The 19,351-nt window shown below is 38.0% G+C and overlaps 1 protein-coding gene across 1 annotated transcript in view; it reads right to left on the reverse strand.

Moving 5' to 3' along the window:
- Positions 1-1,371: 1,371 nt before the first annotated feature.
- The window catches only part of LOC122746796 (general transcription factor IIF subunit 2-like), a 120,299-nt gene continuing 102,319 nt past the window's right edge, over positions 1,372-19,351 (reverse strand). Inside the window, exon 7 of the mRNA XM_043992782.1 lies at positions 1,372-1,494. Within this exon, the coding sequence (XP_043848717.1) occupies positions 1,372-1,494 (123 nt within the window). The remainder of the gene's footprint in view (positions 1,495-19,351) is intronic.

Consider the following 19,351-nt stretch of genomic DNA (forward strand, 5'->3'; position numbering starts at 1 on the left):
TAGGTTTCCCTTTTCTGATGAGCATATTATGACTTGGTCATTTAAAAAATTCAAACTTAATATTTTTACCGAATATATCAATATGAGATAAGCATTAGTTATTAAGACTATATGTGGACCACATCTTGTCAGAATACACATAGGAATTTTTGCACCTGAGGCATTTCCTCAACTGAAAGTTAGAGCAGATAGAGCCTGGGACATTAGTCCAAAGCTCCTCAGGAGGTCAGTAACTTGGGTGAGGAGCTTTTCAGGATCCACTACTCTATTTTATCAATATGCATTCTTGATATTTAGGCACTGTAATTTCTATCCTACTAAAGGAGGGTGCAGTTAGTACCTTCTAAATTTAATGCCCTAGAGTTCTTGACTTAAAATCTCTGAACCTGTTTTAAAAATAATTTGACAACTGTTTCAGAATAATTGGATTCCTTTGTGATTCTATGTATTTTATTTGATGAATTTAAAAATTGTAATTCTGAGAAGGAGTCCCCAGGCTTGACCAGACTGCTAAACATAAAAATGTTTGTGCTATGACACAAAAAAAAGGTTAAGAATTCCTTTCCTAGAGCAAAGTGCTGGTCATTCTATTCTAGTTACAATTCTGACAGTGTCAAACATGGATCTCCTCACTGATTTATATAAATGAAATGCAGAAGGTAAGTGTTGAGTCCTCATTGTCCCACATTGCAAGCAGAGCCACAGGAAGTATTATGATTTCCAAGCCCCCTGATTATTCCACTGGGATGGCTGAAAGCCAGAGGGACACACGAGCAAGAGGCACCACATCTCTGTCAGTTGTTCTGAGCCCTTGTCTGCTCACAAGTCAGGGGGTGGGGTCGGCCAACAGAATTCTTGATATCAAATTGGGGTGAGAACAACTAATTTGAAACCAGGTCACTGGAACTGAAGAGGAAGGGGGAAGTTGATTCTGAGACATTACCAGAGCTGGGAGTGCTGAGCTGAAAGGTGGCCTGGGTATTGATTGACTAAAATTGGATTCGTTGACATAAACTGCCAGCGATTCATAGTGATGGAAGGATTGCCCACTGGTTTCATAAGAAGGCCAAGATTTCCCCAAGGGGCCTGGTGGTACTACTGATGTGGCTCTTTAGGTGGAGGAGAAAGCAATTAGAACAGTGAATGAGGTTATTAGGTCTTATTTTTCCCCTCAACTCATACATATGCTGCATGATGCCACATGGCCCTATATTTTATTCTCCCTTTTGTATATGCAGGACACTTTTTTCTGACTGATGCTGTGGTAAAGTGGCTTTTAAAGGACCGCTCCTTTTGGGGAGGAGACCATGACGAACAGCCGTGCACTGGTTGCTGCACAGAGAGCGTGGCCTAGCAAGCCTGGATGCCAACTTAAAAAGGAGGGTAGAACAGAAGTTGGCTCTGGGTCTCGTGCACACTCTCTGGCTTGACGGCACATTCTGATGATTGGCTCTGGTTCTCGGTGGCGGCACACATTTGACTCCAGTTCTCAGCCTGAGAGGCAGTTTTTGGATTCGGTGAGTTTTATAAAAGAATATAGACTAAGCTTAGATCTAAGACTATTCATTTGTATTTCTACTTTCTTATTTCCTTAATGAGTATCACCTGTTTGTTGTCTAAACAATAAAGGCTAATCCCTTTCTTATTAAAGCTCAGAGGCTTCTTTCTCTTACTGGTCTGGGAGATATATAAGGGAAAAGTTAAAGGGGAGTTTAATGCTCTTATAGTCAATTTTAAATCTCACAATGCATAAAAGCAGTTTAAAAAAACCCTGAAAGCATATCATATACTATGAATCTAGAGCATATGGGGAATACATAAACATATTTGGGTATCAAAAAAACCCCCAGCAGGCGAGAACAAGATTTTGCAAACTTTAAAAATAACAACATGGTTTGAACGCAAACATAAGTAGATGAACATACATCTCTCTCCCTCCTTCTCTCTGTCCCCTCTTTTCCTCTCTCTCCTCACCCTTCCTATTTTCTTCCAGTAGGAAATTTTATAGAATGAACATTGGAAGGGACCTTAGAGATCATTTTGTTCAAACTCCAGAAATTGAGGTACAGAATGGTGAGGTTAAGAAGCATTTATTAAGCACCTGCTATGTGCCAGGCACTGTGCTAATCACTAGGGACACAAAGAAAGACAAAAGCAGTCCCTGCTCTCAAGGAATTCACAATCAAATGGTAAAGGGGAGTAGGGAAGGAAGACATACAACATGTAATAACTATATAGAAATAAAAAGTCACTTGCCTAAATCCATAGGACTTGTTAATGATGTATTCAAGACTGTTAATCAGTCCAGTGATCTTTCTAGTCTCTCTAGAGCATTAGAGCAGATTAAGTGTAGACACAGATAAAATGGCCAATCCTGAGAAGAATGGGGCAGAAACAGAAGAGGTTACTTGCCTATGATTCACTTCATTCATTCAACTATATTTGTTAAGCTACTCTTTCTGTCAGCATTTCCAGAACTTTCTGGAAGTTTATTGGAGTTTGAGGGCCATTCAGATGCCAGGGGTTAGTTACTAGAGAGAATAATGAAAGTTGACAGAGCAAAGAGCCAAGGGACTTCAGCATTGGAGAGACTTATTGGGAGGTACTGTCCAGAGTAGGAAGGAGGCTTTCTGACTGCACCCTGAAGCACTGAAGAAGTGAATAGAATTCAGTCTTTCTAACTCAGCTAAGACCAAGGGACTTTTATTAAGAAGGAGTGAATCTAATCCACCAGACAGCTGATTCTAGATTCACATGACTTTACTCTTAGGGGTGCCACCACACTCCTAGTCACCCAGGCTTCCAGTCTTCATGCCATCTTCAATTTTTCATTCTGACTCCTAATCCCACATATCCGTTTTTTTGGTCAAATCCTGTGATTTCTACCTTAATTTATCTCTTGTAAATATCTCTTCTTTGTTCAATCAGTTAAGTTGCCTAGACTTTTATATATAGCCCTTTAATCAGTCTCCCTTAATCATCTTTTCCCACTGCAATATATCCTCCATTGAGCTGTTGAAAGGGCCATCACTTCATGTGAAACAAGAATGAGAGAGGAGATAGTGAAGGAAGATGAATTTGAAAAGAAGAGAGGACAAGAGGAAACTCTCAGTAAATAGCCTTTGCAGTTTTAGTCAGCTATGTAGGAAGGTTCTTAGCAGAGAGGTGGGTGGGAACACCTTGGGAATCTTGAGGAGAAAGAACAGTTATCCCTTCTACATCACAACTTTTCCCATTGTGATTTTGATATATCATGGGTTTGCATAAGAAATTAGATGGGAATTTTTTTTGGGGGAAGAATTTTGCAGAAGCTGCAGATGACACAGAAAAATACTTAATCCAAATTTATAATAAGACACTATAAACACCCTGTAAAAGAAAAAAGAAAAAAAATCAGACCTTTGGTACGAAGAGAGGGCCAAACATTTTTATTTGGATTTTTCAGATCACAGGGCACTGAACCCCTAACCCCCACGATGAGGAAGGGAGAGCTGTAGAAGGTTTATAAGAGTTGATGGGGAAGGTATAATGGTGAATTGATAGAGGAAAAGTAGAAGGATTACATAACTCCAGCTATTAGTCCTTTGTTCTTTGTGAGAAACTAATCCAGAATAGAATTTTGTCCTTTTGGTCCCCCCATATTTTGAAGAATGAAATTATCATTAAGATGAGTCAAGAAATTATTGCTTGTTCTGCTTTGGTCAGAGAGTTCCAACAGATAGCTGCATAATTCAAGTCTCTCATCTATATCTATATCTATTTTAAAATGAATTTTTTTTTGCAGGGCAATGGGGGTTAAGTGACTTGCCCAGGGTCACACAGCTAGTAAGTGTCAAGTGTCTGAAGCTGGATTTGAACTCAGGTTTTCCCGAATCCAGGGCCGGTGCTTTATCCACTGTGCCACCTAGCTGCCCCTAAAAATTTTCTAATTCCATTTTAGTCTGGTTCCAACTATACTTTGGAGTCTTGAGGGCTTCATGGGATCTTTTGAGCCATATGTTTGATACCTTTGGTATATTATATACTTTGATGACAACATTCCTTCTCCTTACATCACTTAATCTGTACCCAAATCCTCTCTATTATGCTTCCCTGCTTTCATTACTGAATTTCCCTACAGGACTATAATTTTATGCTTTCAATTTTATTAATATTTTTGATTTTATGATTTTAAATATGGTATTCAATTAGAGTATTTTGACTTCTTGTTTTTCTAGCTTTTCTTTTTAGTTTTATGCCAGATTAATTGATATGTTCTTTCTGTCTTTTGTTGATGAAAGAGTTTAGACATACATTTTCCCCAAGGACTCTTTGGGCTCCATCTGAGAATGCTCTGAACCAGCTTGAACCAGGTCTCAAAAGGCAGTTGTTAAATTTTCAGTTAAATTTTCATTTCCACCTTGTAAACTGGCAAATTCTACAATTTAGGACTTGATTTATTGTTTTGTTGTTGTTGTTGTTGTTGTATGGACTTAAGAAAGTGATAGAGAAAATGTTAATAATGTATATTAACCTTTAAAGTATGCTTTGTGCATATTTCTTCTTTTCCCAGAGAACCCATTGTCAAACATTTACCAGCACAAGTTTGGCTACATCCTAAAAGTATTGGTTTATTGTCCCATTGTTGTCATTTTATTTAATGAAATTATGCTATGTATTGTATGATTTTTTATTTGACCCATAATTATTTAGTTTCTAGTTGATTTTTAATCCTTTCTTTAGAGGCCTTTTATTGTATAGACATGTTACTACATTGTAGTCAGTTAAAAAAAAAGCTCAATAATTCTGCTTTTCTGTGAGATTTTTATACCTCAGTACATGATCAATTTTTAAAAAAAGGTTTCAGCACTGCTGAGAAATAATGGGTGTCCCAAAAGTATTAGTGCATTTTAAAATCAATATATTTCTCCATCAAGCTTTTATAGGTATGCTTGACCCTCTTTTGTCTTGTTCATATGAAAGTGAGGTTCATATAACATTCATCTCCCTAAAACTTTCCTCACTCGCTCTGATTATGGTTAAAATACTACTCCCTTTCTCCTTTCTTTCCTGATTTTCCGTTTTCTTTCCCTCTTTTCTCTTCTCCTAAGTCCATCAAAATGAACTATTCCCAGGTCATCTCAATTTGGTTTATTTAGTTTCAAATGACCCTTGAAAACAATAGGATTTTGAAGGTTCACTTGTTTTTCCTTCCCATATTAGAATGTAAATACTTCATTATCTGATAGCCCTTTTCAAGTGTTCCATGTAGTTACCTTTTTAGTTTCTTTTGGGTCTTGCATTTGCAGTTCAAAGCTCCCATTCAATTCTAGTATATTCCTCTGAAGATTGAAAAGTACTCTCTATTTCATTAAAGATCCATTTTCTTTACCTAAAGAATATAATTAATTTTGCAGGATAAATTATTCATGTTGGTAAATCTTCGCCTTTTGGAATATCAAATTCCAAGACTGTCTTTTCCTTTTTAGGATAAACTGCTTATGACATTAATTCCAAGTTCTTGGTACTTGAACTCTTTCTTTCTGTATGCTTGAAGTATTTTTTTCTTAGATCTAGAAACTTGGGATTTTAACTATGACATTCCTAGAACTTTTCCTCTTGGGGTTTCTTTCAGGAGCTGATCAATGGACTTTTTCCTATTTTCTCTTTGCCTTCTTGATCTTGCAATGTGACATCCATTTCCCCCCTTTGATTTCTTTTCTTGGATGTTCTCTCTTTTACCTATGTTTAGGTAACTAAAATCTTTGTCAAGAAAACACCAAATGGGGTCATGAAGAGTTGGACACGACTGAAACAACTCAAAAGCATAGTTGACAGACAATACAAATGGACATTAAGTTGGATATGGAGTTGAACAGGAGGAAGGATAGATTACTATTGGGAAATTGTAAAGCTCTTTCATTTACCTCAAACTCTCCATGAAAGCAAAGGTCTATCTTGTCTATACTAACAATATACCAGTGTTGCTATATGGCATTGGAGACAGGGCATACCACTGCCTCTGAAAAACTAAAAATAATTGGAGAAATGCATGGTGGATGTGAATGTAATGGAGAGATATACATGATGGATATGAATAGGATACAACATATAACTAATGAGGAACTTTGAAGTAGAATAGGGATAAAGGATGTGATCAAGCCACTGTATGATAAGAAACAATGGACAAGAGTTGATAAGTGATAGGTAGGCAGCTAGAATGCTCTATTGGCACTCTCGAGGTGTCATGAGAAATGAGAGAAGGCCTCCATTGCATTGGGTGGACCTTTTATGACAGGTTTTTAAGAGGACATGGTCAAGAGTTGCATAGGATAGGTTGCCATAGATAGATGGGTGTCCATCTGTTTCATTGGAATGATGTCCTTAATCAATGAAATAATGGATCGAGTTGAATATTCAAGCAAGACATGCAAATGGCCATACCCTTCAGGAAGTGGAGATGCAAGCCTAGACCTCAAAAACTGGAAATAAAGATATGAGAGGAGGCAGCTAGGTGGTGCAGTGGATAAAGCATCGGCCCTGGATTCAGGAGGACCTGAGTTCAAATCCGGCCTCAGACACTTAACACTTACTAGCTGTGTGACCCTGGGCAAATCACTTAACCCCAATTGCCTCACCAAAAAAAAATAAAATAAAGATATGAGAGAAGTTATCAGGAAGATGGCAGTTTAAGAAACCAGGAGATTAGGACTAGTTCAAAGGAGGGTTAAATGTGAAAAAAAAAAAAGAGGGACGCCGACATTTGAGAGTAGGAGGAGAAAGAGAAATCAACAAAAGAGTTAGAGACAAACTAGAGAAATGATAAAAGTCATCAGTAGCCAAACTGGGACTTGAACCCAGGTCCTCTCACAGCAGATACTATACTTTTCCACACTGACTTCATGAAACATGCTGGTGATTAGGGCAATCATTGGACAGTTATGTGGCACAGTGAGTAGAGCATCACTGGACCTTGACTCAGGGAGACACATCTTTCCAAATTAAAATCTGCTCCCAGATACTCACCAGATATATGACCCTGGGCAAGTCACTTAATTGTGTTTGCCTCAGTTTCCTTATCTGTAAAATGAGCTAGAGAAAGAAATGGCAAACCACTCTAGAATCTTTGTCAAGAAAAAATCAAATGGGGTCATGAGGAGTTGGACATGACTGAAACAACTCAATAGCAAGAGCAATCACTAGCGTTTAGTAACCATCTTTTTTCTGGGCACTGGTCAGGGAGGGCTACCTCCAAACTAGTATCCACTTGAATATAAATGCATTTTTCTCCCTAATGCCATATTATCTGGCTCTTTCCTACCTCTTATCCACCTTGGCACACCCACCAAAATTTTCTTAGACTGCTGATTCATTCACTCAGAGGTTAGAGTTCAGACCACCAATAAACTTACAATTAGTATCATATCAATAATTGTATTGACACGATTAAATTTAACCAATAATTATAGGGTTTTTTTCTAATTGTTTTAAGTTGTGTTTCTCCCCTCCTCAGATTGTTGATTCCTTGAAGGAAGGAAATGGGTCATGCATCTTTGGATATATCCACCACAGGGCCCAACAGAATGTTGAATACATTATAGTCAGCCAATTGTTGTTATTTGTTCTTTATTGAATTCTCAAAGAGGACCATGACAATGAGGTGATGTCATGACTTGCAGTGAATGGGATTTAAGTGAAGCAGGGCAGTGCAGTCACCACCTTCACTCTCTCTTCCAGAGCCATTTGGGTCCAGTGGCAATATATGAGTGTGTATATATAAATATGTGTGGGTGTGTGTATAAACACATACACACACACACACACACACATATATATATATATATATACACATATATACATATACATTCATACAGACACAGAGAGACACACAAATCTATATGAAAATATCAGGACTACTCGAGATCACGTAGGGCACAATGGGAAATTTTGGCCTTTTAAGCTAAGGCCTTTCATAGGTCTCAGTTTACCTGAGGCAACACCCTCTCAGTGATTAAGTCTAGGTAGAAAAGAGGCAAAGAAAGGCCTCTTTTACCTGGTTCAAGAAAGCAAATAAATTAATTAAAAAATAGATTTGGAGGGGGAGGGGCAGGGCGGGAAGACCTTCAGAGTTTCTGGAGAAAATAGAATCAATTGCTCTTTAGGCCCACTCTGAGCCATCTAGAGGTCAAACAATGGCCAAATGAGGCCTGGGCTGGGATTGGCCAATACAGATTTGCTGAAATGAATCTTTAAATTATGCTGCTTTCTGTGAATGATCTTAATTATGTGCCCTTGCCCAATCTGGCCCTGTGGATTATTTCTGTTTGTAATCATTAAGTGTGTAGGGTGTACTGATGGAATCTGTTTATGTTTAACTTGAAATTCATATGTTAGAGGGACTAATTGTATGTAGCATATGTTGGTTGTGGTTCAGAATAGTGTGGCCCTTTAAAAAGTCAGGTTGCTGAATTACTCACAGATACAGTTGAGGGGGAGGTTAATTGAAAACAAGTGAGACAAAATGACATTATGTGCTTCCACTATAAAAGGCAGGGGAGAGTTGAAAAAAAAATGGAGAGGGGGCTGTTTTGGATGCCTCTGGGTAAAGCTGGTCCAAGATATTGAGAAAGGGGCTGTACTAGGTGGCACAATGGATAGAGCACCAGGCCTGGATTCAGGAGGACCTGAGTTCAAATCTGGCCTCAGACACTTGACACTTACTAGCTGTGTGACCCTGGGCTAGTCACTTAAACCCAATTGCCTCACCAAAAAAGAAAAAGAAAAAAAAACAAAAGAAAGAAAGACAGGAGACAGCCTCACCTGACAGGGTGGTTTGTAGGTCATCCCTAGTTTAGCAACCAGAAAGAAGGAGATTAGGTAAAATGAAGATGCCGTGGTACTTAGGAAGTAGGGAAGAGAGGTTAAACTTTTAAAGCATTGTCATTTTTACTGTTTAAACCAGCTGGGAACTGAGAAGGGGAAGAGTGAGGCAATCAAACTGAGAGATTAAAGCATATGCTTTTAATAGAATTTTTTGAGTTTTTTCTCTTTGCTATATTTGGCATTGTTTGTTGTTGGCAACTTTCCTGTTATAAATAAATATTTATTATTTTTTTAGTATAAATAATAGTTCAGTTTTCTATGATGTTATTAGTTTCCCAGTCCTAAAGCTGGCTGGACTAAAATGTGCCTGCCATATAAGTCAAACAAAAGACTCCACTGATGACCTGCTGGCAATGGCCTACTCAGGACACAAAATTTTTAAATCACTTTTAGGAATGTCACAAAGTGACCATTTCTTGAATGCATATATACACTATCTTCTGAACATCACTAGTCCAATTACTTCAGCTTTTTTTCTTTTTGTGAATCAATGATTCCTATTGTTAATCGTTAAGTTTTTCCACTTTATATGTTACTTTTACTGTTACTTTTTTTTTTTGCTGTTACTTTTACTACAACTAAGAATTATGCCAGGGGTTTCAAAAAATGAAGTGTTCCTAATTATATTTGGTGGGTAGTACTTTCTTTTTTTAGAGATATATTTACTTATGTCAATCTACCAATTTTCCCATTTTTATAACATATCAATCTATTCCAGGTGGAATTTCTGATTCTGGAGTAGGGGTAAGAGTAGGTGAACCATAAATACTGAAAATAACATTTTTCTATTTTTGGCAAAGATAATGTAACTAGTTCCTCAAAGAAAATACATTTATCTCCTTTACATCAGTGTAAGAAGTAGTACTTATCTTTGGGAAGTGAACAACTGGTTAAGAAAATGACTTGAGGGGCAGCTAGGTGGTGCAGTGGATAAAGCACTGGTTCTGGATTCAGGAGGACCTGAGTTCCAATCTGGCCTCAGACACTTGATACTTACTAGCTGTGTAACCCTGGGCAAGTCACTTAACCCTCATTGCCCTGCCAAAAAAAAAAAAAAAAAAAGAAAGAAGAAGAAGAAAAAAGACGTGACACTAGAATTTGGATTTCAGGACCATGGCTTAAAATAAAGGAAAATGTCATGGGGGAAATAGGTGGTAGTGGTGGAGGTCCTTAGGTATCCCTCTGTAAAGAATTACGCTCTCACACACAGTCTCATTAGAAATAAAATGATCTTTTATTTGGGCACTAGAGAAAGTGGGAAGTTAAAGACAGCCTCAAGGGGAGGAGATGGCTTAGAAACATCTTCCTCTCAGAACAGAAGGAAGGAAAAACCTTTTATAAAGGATAGATGGGGTGACCACCTGAAAATGGAAAATTCCTCTTGGGAGTGGGGTGGGGAAAGATTCCTGAGAGTCATGGGGATTTTCTTTTATTGGAAGTGATAGTCCTAACCTCTGGAGTTATCTCTGTCTCCCTAGCTCAGGTCCTAGCCATGCCTAACTGATTTTCCTGCTATAGAGTTTTATCTCCCCTTACTTCTCAGGTGTGTCCATCCTGATATCTAGTTGGCCAAGCTAAACTTTCATAGTCCCACAATTCCTCCATATGTCTGTCCTGTTATCTGGTCACCTTTGGTTTTGCTTCTCACAGGAGAAACTTCTGACTTATCCTAAACCCATGCCAAAAGGATAGAATTCTGTCTAGTAATGAAGTACACCTAACATTTGAGCTGGTAAGAACATATTTGATTGGAGTTTAGTGAATTTAATCAGATTTTAAATTGAAAAGGGTGGGAGCAGAGGGGAGAGAAAAGTGACTGTATATATCCACCAAGCTAGGTATCATAGAAAATTTCTTCAGTGTTAACAAGAAAATAGTAGTAGAGATACCCAGAAGTTCACAAGAGACAAAATCAAAGAGCCAGTAATAAAATCTATGGTTTTAAATAGTTCCACAAAAGTGTACAATATATGTACAATAAAATAGACAAGAGATCCTAGTCGAAAGTTAGACCTCATAGCTAACACTGAGACTTAGTAGAATGAGACCCATGACACTCAGATAAATGAGAAAGAAGGGGTGGGTAGCATTGTGTATTAAGAAGACAAATACCTATGAAGAAATTCAAAGTGGGAAGGCATGGTAGATGACATGGTGGTGAAGATCAATAGAGGCAGAAACAGAAGTAATTTGGTCATCAGAAGGTACTGAAAATGACTTGGATATATAGAAGAAATAGAGGCTATCAAGTGGGGAGAGGATTTGAGTTATCTGTACATCTGCTGGTTCTCTGACAAAAAAGACAGCTAAATTTTAATTGTTTTTGAAAGGAAGAAGAAGATGATCACTGTAGGTCCCTTGATCAATTTGATGTTCAGATAACTTTATAGAATATATACATATTAATTGGTATCTTGTTAAGAGGACAGGCAACTCTTGACTAGGGTAGCTAGGTGGCACAATGAATAGGGTACTGGACCTGGAATTAGGAAGTCTCATTTTCCTGAGTTCAAATCTGGCCTCAGTCACCTACTAGCTGTGTGAACCTGGACAAGTCACTTAACCCTATTTGCCTCAGTTTCCTTTTCTGTAAAATGAGCTGGAGAAGGATGGCAAACCATTCCAGTGTCTTTGCCAAGAAAACCGAAGTAGGGTCATGAAGAGTCATGATTGAAATGACTCAACAACAAGAACAGAAACTCTTCACTAGATCTGAGTGGTTCAAAGAAGTCTCAAGATCAATTTCCTGAATGAGCAATCTCTTAGTACCATTCAAGGAATGGGTTTCAGTAACTAAAGCTGCCTCAAAGATCCTTGGGAGGATTGATTTTTGTCAGAGGAGCCTCTCCTCTGCACTGAACTATAAAAGGTAACTAGAAGTTCAGTATTGGTATCTTTCCCTCATTTTTGTCTTTTCCTTTATGCCTTTCTCCTGGATTAAACCCCTCATTCTCTGCCAAGAAAAGTCAGCTACCTTTTGTGAAGTTTCACGTGCTTGCCCAGTAGCCCAGGAAGACAGTTCCTGGAATTGAAGTTTCTTGCAATCATAAACCTTTCTGTTTCTTAATGAGTACAGATCAGAGAAATGAGAGTGGTGTTTCCTACTCCAAGAGATGGAAGTAATGGTGATCTGAGAAATGGTGGAGAATCAAGATATCTTTCAAAAACATGTGGCAGAAGCAGAAATGTACTTGTCCATATCTTCTTACTTGAGTGTTAATGGACAGTGTTTGTAAACTTCAGGCTCCTAGTTGAAGGAAAAGGGAAAGTTCCTATGTAGTATGATACTGTAATCTAGCCTTCTTGTAAAGAAAGAAAAGTTATTAGGTTGTAGCAGTCTTAGAATTTGCCCTGAGGGGCAGCTGGGTGGCACATTGGATAGAACATTGGCCCTGGAGTCAGGAGGACCTGAGTTCAAATCTAGCTTCAGACACTTGACACTAGCTGTGTGACCCTGGACAGGTCATTTATTCCCGATTGCCTCACCAAAAAAAAAAAATTGCCTTGAAATAAAGCCCAACTGGGAGAGTTTGAGCATTAGAGTTTGAGCTCAAATGGACCCCTATGTCAGTTTGATGAAGTCTAAATAAATGGTTTTAAATGCACAAAATAAAACAGAATTATAAACAAAGCTAATCATATTGAAAGTCGTCAATTTTTAAAAAAGAAATTGATAGACCCCAGGTTAAGAACCTTACAGAAAGAAAAGGGGATTTCTTGAACAACATCTCTCTTTAGGGAAAGAAGAGAACCCCCAACCTGGTCCCCAAAGCTGGAAGAGCACCAGAGGGACCAAATTGGGTGAGAGGATGAGATTAGGACTTTGCCAGTCCCCTGTATTACTATGAATTATTTAGACAGTATAGCCCCAGTATAGCCCCAAAGGAGGTATTTGCCCCAAATTATATTTGCCTTTGTTAGGGGGATGGGTGGCATGCCCTAAACCACAGAGTATTATTACAAGCCTGAAAGAGTGAGATTTCAGCAGAATTTACAATTGTTTCATTGGTGACCCCATGTTTACTCCCCTTCTAAGAAGAGTCTATTTACTACTGTAAGTGCTTAGTTTTTTTTTCCTGTATCAGTTTTCCTGTGTTTTCTGTAGGGTAATATGAAGGTTGCAATCTAGTCAATATGCTTTTATTACTTTAAGTATTTGCATAGGGGAACTCTGTTTTTTACATTTGTAGAAACCTATGCAACAACTCATTGATGACCCTGGGGGCTGGGGCACATCATCCCTTCTTCTTCTTCTTCTTCTTCTTCTTCTTCTTCTTCTTCTTCTTCTTCTTCTTCTTCTTCTTCTTCTTCTCCTTCTTCTTCTCCTTCTTCTCCTACTACTACTCCTCCTCCTCCTCCTCCTCCTCCTCCTCCTCCTCCTCCTCCTCCTCCTCCTCCTCCTCCTCCTCCTCCTTCTTCTTTTTTTTGGTGAGGCAATTGGGATTAAGTGACTTGCCTAGAGTCACACAGCTAGTAAGTGTTAAGTGTCTGAGGCCAGATTTGAATTCAGGTCCTCCTGAATCCAGGGCCAATGCTCTATCCACTACACCACCTACCTGCCCCCATCCTCTCTTCTTAAAGGGCGATTCGTTTTGTTTTGTTTTGTTTTGGTTTTTGGCGGGGCAATGAGGGTTAGGTGACTTGCCCAGGGTCACACAGCTAGTTAAGTGTCAAGTGTCTGAGGCCAGATTTGAATTCAGGTCCTCCTGAATCCAGGGCCAGTGCTCTATCCACTACACCACCTAGCTGCCCCCATCCTCTCTTCTTAAAGGGCGATTCGTTTCGTTTTGTTTTGTTTTGTTTTTTGGCGGGGCAATGAGGGTTAGGTGACTTGCCCAGGGTCACACAGCTAGTTAAGTGTCAAGTGTCTGAGGTCAGATTTGAACTCAGGTCCTCCTGAATCCAGGGCCAATGCTTTATCCACTGTGCCACCTAGCGGCCTCCAAAGGGCCATTCTAAGCTATGAACCCATACACATGGGCTAAGTTAAAGTCTGGGGGAAGCTGATCTTCAAAGAAAGGGGTTGGGATCTTTTGCTTCATCATCTCTGGTTCTTTATGTTTCCTCCACCTCCAGGAAAATTACTTATAGTTTAGGTTTTATTCCTATCTAGGGTAATCCCCTGAAGATGGGAATACAAAAGTACTCTGTGTACAATGTATAGGACAGTTATTTATTTCTTCTCTAAAAATGCATAATACACACAGGACCCATAAGCATAAATTAACAGAAAAACTTAAGCACCAATAACTTAGAACTATTATTATCCTCTCCCAGAAGCTTAACATTTAAAACATCAATACATGATCCAATTTGTAGAATAAGTGAACAGGCATTTTACATTTCACCTTAGTTCTGTATTGTCCAAATGATTCCCTCTGGGTCTGTGTTTTCTGGTAAGCCAGATCAGGAGTTGAAGTTCTTCCTCTGGTTATGGTTGACTTATCTGATACACATATTCCTCCAATCAGAGGACCAAAGAATTTCAGACCTCTTGAACTCACCAAAATTACTTCCAAGGCTGAACACATCCATCTCAGGATTGCTCTTTGGTCACATATATTTAAGCAAAGAAATACAAAGCAGATGAGATGACCAGAAGTCCAAGCTCAAGCTTTCCCATCCAAAGCTCAGCTCTGGTTGCCACATGGGAGCAGTTGCCATGCTACCAGTATGAGAAAGGGCCAACCTTTGCCCACTAATCATGGTAAGTCCCAGAGTTATCTGCTGGTACCTGGAGAGGAAGAGAGAGGGAATTATCAACTCTATCTCTCCTTGCCAAGAGGATCAGACCTGACTTACATCACTCTGGTAGTTAAAGGTTTGTGATTAGATTAAAATTAAACATAGACCATCTGACAGTAATGAAAAGGAGACTTACTTAGCGGAAAGAATATTCAGAATGTGGAAAGAATATTCAGCAAAGATATAATATATAAACAAATATGTAACATGGCTTCCTTGCCTATATGTTTCTCACAATGGTTTATTGGTCAGAAGCCTTAGGGAGGAGCTGCTGATACTGCATGCCCTGGATTTTTTGTACCTAGTCAATCAGGAATCTTGGTCAATGGCCCAAGGCTGAGTCCCCAGAAACAATTAAGTCTCTGGGTTTGTTTCAAAACTTTTTAAGGAAAAATTAACTTCCCTTCATTGGTAGAATCTGAATCCTTTTGGCAAAATCCTAAAGCACTTCCAGAGGACTTTCTACCATTCAACTAACTTTGGGGTTGGGGTTGTTACTAGCCAACACTGACTTTACAAATGTAGGTGGTATGGAATAGTCAGTAATGGACGAGGAAAAGAAAAATTAAAACACAAAAAGAGAACAACATGCCCCTCTTTAAAAAAATGACCCGGAAAGTGACAGAATCTAGAAGAGAAAGAAGACCAGAAATGTCAGGGTTAATCTTCCCCTTTCAGAATGACTGATTCCTAGATCTTAAAGATATGGCCCACATGGCTGTGATACAATATCTTATCACTTCATGGTGGGTCTTCTGATATAAAGTAGTGATAATGAGTAGGAATAGCACAAAGAACATCAGGGTTAGAATAGAGGTGATGACACTTCCTACACAGTCACTGTTCCTCATCATAGGGCTGGGTCATCTGTAGTAAAATAGCTAAGAGGCATTACCTTTTTGCATGTAACCCGTTCCAATGCCAAGGTCAATAATTGGGAGCCTAGATGGCAGAGGTAAGGAAAAAGTGTATTCCAGGCATAGAGAACAGTTTATTCAAAGGCTTGGAGTTAGAAGAAAGATGTTATGTATAAGGAAAAGCAACTTCTTTCTGGGTTGGCTGGACCATAGAAAGCATGAAAGGGAGTAATGTGTAATAAGCTTGGAAGAGAAGGTTGGAGTCTGATTGTAAAGAAATTTTGTTGTAGGAGCATCATCTGCTAGGACTACCAAGACATAAGCTGGGCTAATTCCTTGCAGAAGGCTGAGAAGCCATCCCTAAGCATTGAGTCATTCAGGTGAAGGGCTCCAACCACTAACTCAGCTTTCTGGTTGACTAAGGCATAAAAATTTCAGCCCAAGGAGAATCAAAGTCCCTTAAAATTGATTGATGCCCCACATTATGCAAGTTAAAATACCCTTATGATCAGACTTGTTTCTGCATGGAGATGAAAGGGCTATGGCTATTATAAACTGCTATATCTTTGTTGAATATCTGTTCTACTTTACTGTTAAGTAAATGTCTTTGTTGTTAGATGTTTTTAAAAATCATTTCATCAACGGACCTTTATTGAATATAATTTTTATTGCATTGTGGTCCATAAAACATGCATTTACTTTTTCAACATTTATGTGTGATGTTTTTATGCCCAAAACACAGTAAATTTTTGTGAAAGTGAGATATGTATGTTCCTGTCTATTCTCATTCAAAATTCTCTACAGGTTTATCATGCCTACCTTTAAAAAAATCTATTTGGATCTTTTACTTCTTTTTTTGCTTAGATTTTTTTTTTTAGGTCAAGAGGGATAAATTGAGGTCTCCCTCTGTTATAGTTTTACCATCAATTTCTCCCTGTAACACTTTTAACTTTTCCTTTAAAGATTTTGATGCTATGCCATTTGGTGCATATATTTTTGGGACTGATGTTAATTTATTTTCTATGGTACCTTTTAGCAAAATGTAGTTTAACTTGTTTATCTCTTAATCATCTCAATTTTTTCTGTTGCTTTGTCTGAAATCAAAACCATCACCCCTGCTTATTTTGCATCAGCTGAAAAATAATAGATCCAGCTCTTTGACTTGTTCTGAATGTGTATATCTTTATATTTCAAATGTGTTTCCTATAACCAGCATTTTTCTGGATTATGCTCTCTAATCCATTTGACTGTCCTTTACAGATACTTCATCTCACTCACATTTACAGTTATGATTGTTAATTGGGCATTTCCCTCCATCTGATTCTCTTATATTTTTCCTTCTCTTTGTTTCCCTTCCCCTCTTTAAGAGTTTATTTTGTTTAGGACTAATTCTTCCCTTAATCTACCTTCCACTTTATTACATCTTTCCCTCCTATTTCCCAATTGAATAAAATGTATTTCTGTAATGAACATCATGTTCAAATGTTGCTCACTCACCCCTACCCCTTTTTCCTTGTTTGGGTAGGCTTCTACTAGTACAATTCAATTACTTGAGATAATATCTCCAATCCTTCTCCCTTCCCTCCCCATCTACTACATTTGCCCTCTTTTTCCATTCTTATTTTAATACCACTGGCATATATGAAGTCCATTTCTGTCTTTGACCTCACTGGAGTATGTGTCTAATAGTGGGATGGCTGAGTCAAAGGGTAAATATGTTCTATAATGTATACACCTAAAGTTATTAAAGTTTAAAGCTGCTCAAAGACTTTATACCCACCCTATATATTGTATTTCTGGTTCTGCTTCTTCTTCTTGTTGTTCGGTCATTTTCAGTCATGTTCCACTCATTATGATCCCATTTGGGGTTTTCTTGGCAAAGATATTGGAGCATTTTGCCATTTCCTTCTGTGGTTCATTTTACAGATGAAGAAACTGAGGCAAAGAGGATTAAGTGACTTGCCTAATGTCACACAACCAGTAAGTGTCTGAAGCCAGATTTGAACTCATTAAGAAGTCTTTCTGACTCCAGGCCTGGCACTCTATCCATTGCAGTGCCACCTAGCAGCCCTCTCATTTGGTATCAGTTCATACTAGTCTTCCCACATTTCTCTGAATTTTTCCTAGTTCTCCTTTTATACTGCACAACAAAGTTTCACTGAATTCATAGGACACTGTTCAGGTATTACCCCAATCCCTGTGTACCCACCACATTTCTAGTTCTTTGCTACCATAGAAAAGAGGTTCTATGAGTATTTGGACACATATGAAGTGTTTCTGTTTTTGATCTCCTTGGGGTAAATGCCTAATGGTGCAATGACTGAGGGAAAGTATAGCTTAGTCAATTTAGTCACTTTTCTCACATTATTCCAAATTGTTTTCCTTTTTTTTCTTTTTCAAATTGTTTTCCAAAACCAATGCTCAACTCTAATATTACATATTAGTGTGCCTGTCTTCCTAGAACCATTATAACTCTTTGCATATTTTATCACCTTTGCCACTTGGATGGGGTAAGATGACTCTTCAGAGTTTTAAACTTTATATTTCTCTTGTTATTAGTGATCAGAACATTTTAAAATGTGGTCATTCCCAGTTTGTGGTTCTATCAAAAACTTTTTGTATCCTTTTGTATCCACTGAGGAATGTCCCTTGGTCTTATAGCCTTGTGTTAATTCCATATATGGGTTGTTTTTTTTGTTTTTGTTTTTTTTTGCGGGGCAATGGGGGCTAAGTGACTTGCCCGGGGTCACACAGCTAGTAAGTGTCAAGTGTCTGAGGCCAGATTTGAACTCAGGTACTCCTGAAGTCGGGGCCGGTGCTTTATCCACTGTGCCATCTAGCTGCCCCTCCATATGTTTTTACATCAGACTTTTATCAGTGATATTTGATGAAAAAATATTTTTATTTGCCAATTTCTCTTATTCTACTTACATGCAAAAGCTTTTTAATTTTGTGCATTCAATATTGTCCATGTTATCTTTTGTAGCTGCCTTATTTGGTTAAGAATTCGCCACCTAGAAATAAATGTAAGAGGCACCTTCTTTTATGTTCCTATAATTTCTTTTAATATTAAAGCCAAGTATCAATTTGAAACTTATTGTGATATAACAAACTCCAGATCTTTTCCCATATGAACCAATCTAGTCATGCCTGGCTTTTCTTGTACTTGTGAGGTTGACTTTTGAAACAAAGTATAAGACTTTTCTTTTTTAAAAAAATTGATTTTCTTTGATTTGATCCACTGTTCTGGTCTGTCAAGGTCTTCTTGAATCCTGATTCTGTTAACTTTTCTATTATGTATCTTTTCCAGCTTTGTGTCACCTGCTAATTTGATATATGTAGGCCATCTATGCTGTTATGTAAATCACTAATAAAAAATATTAAATAGCACAAGGTGAAGCATTCAACCACAGGCATCCTTTCAAGCTGATGTCTGACCATTAATATCCATTACTCATTGCGCCTAGTCTTTCAACTATGTCTACATACATCTAGCTATCTTATCATCTGGCCCATATCTCTGCATCTTCTTTTTTTTTCGAACAAGACTTGCATGAGAGATGTAATCAAATATTTCCTAGAATCTAAGTCAACTACATTTACATTATTTCCCTGATCTATCATGATAGAACTTCCATCAAAAAGTGAAATAATATTAGTGACATGATTTTTTTGATGAAGCCATATGATTTCTTTTGATCATTGCATCCTTTTCTAAATGTTTTCTAATCATTCCTTTAATAATACATTCTCAAACGTTTCCAGCAATTGAAGCAAAGTTCATTGACCTATAGTTTGCAGACATCTTTGTCCTCCCTTTTTCGAACATCAGGACATTTTTTTAAAAAAATCCTATTTCAAAGTACCTTTTCTGTACTCCATAATCT

Source organism: Dromiciops gliroides, chromosome 1 (genome assembly GCF_019393635.1).
Source record: "Dromiciops gliroides isolate mDroGli1 chromosome 1, mDroGli1.pri, whole genome shotgun sequence".
Classification (NCBI taxonomy): Eukaryota; Metazoa; Chordata; class Mammalia; order Microbiotheria; family Microbiotheriidae; genus Dromiciops; species Dromiciops gliroides.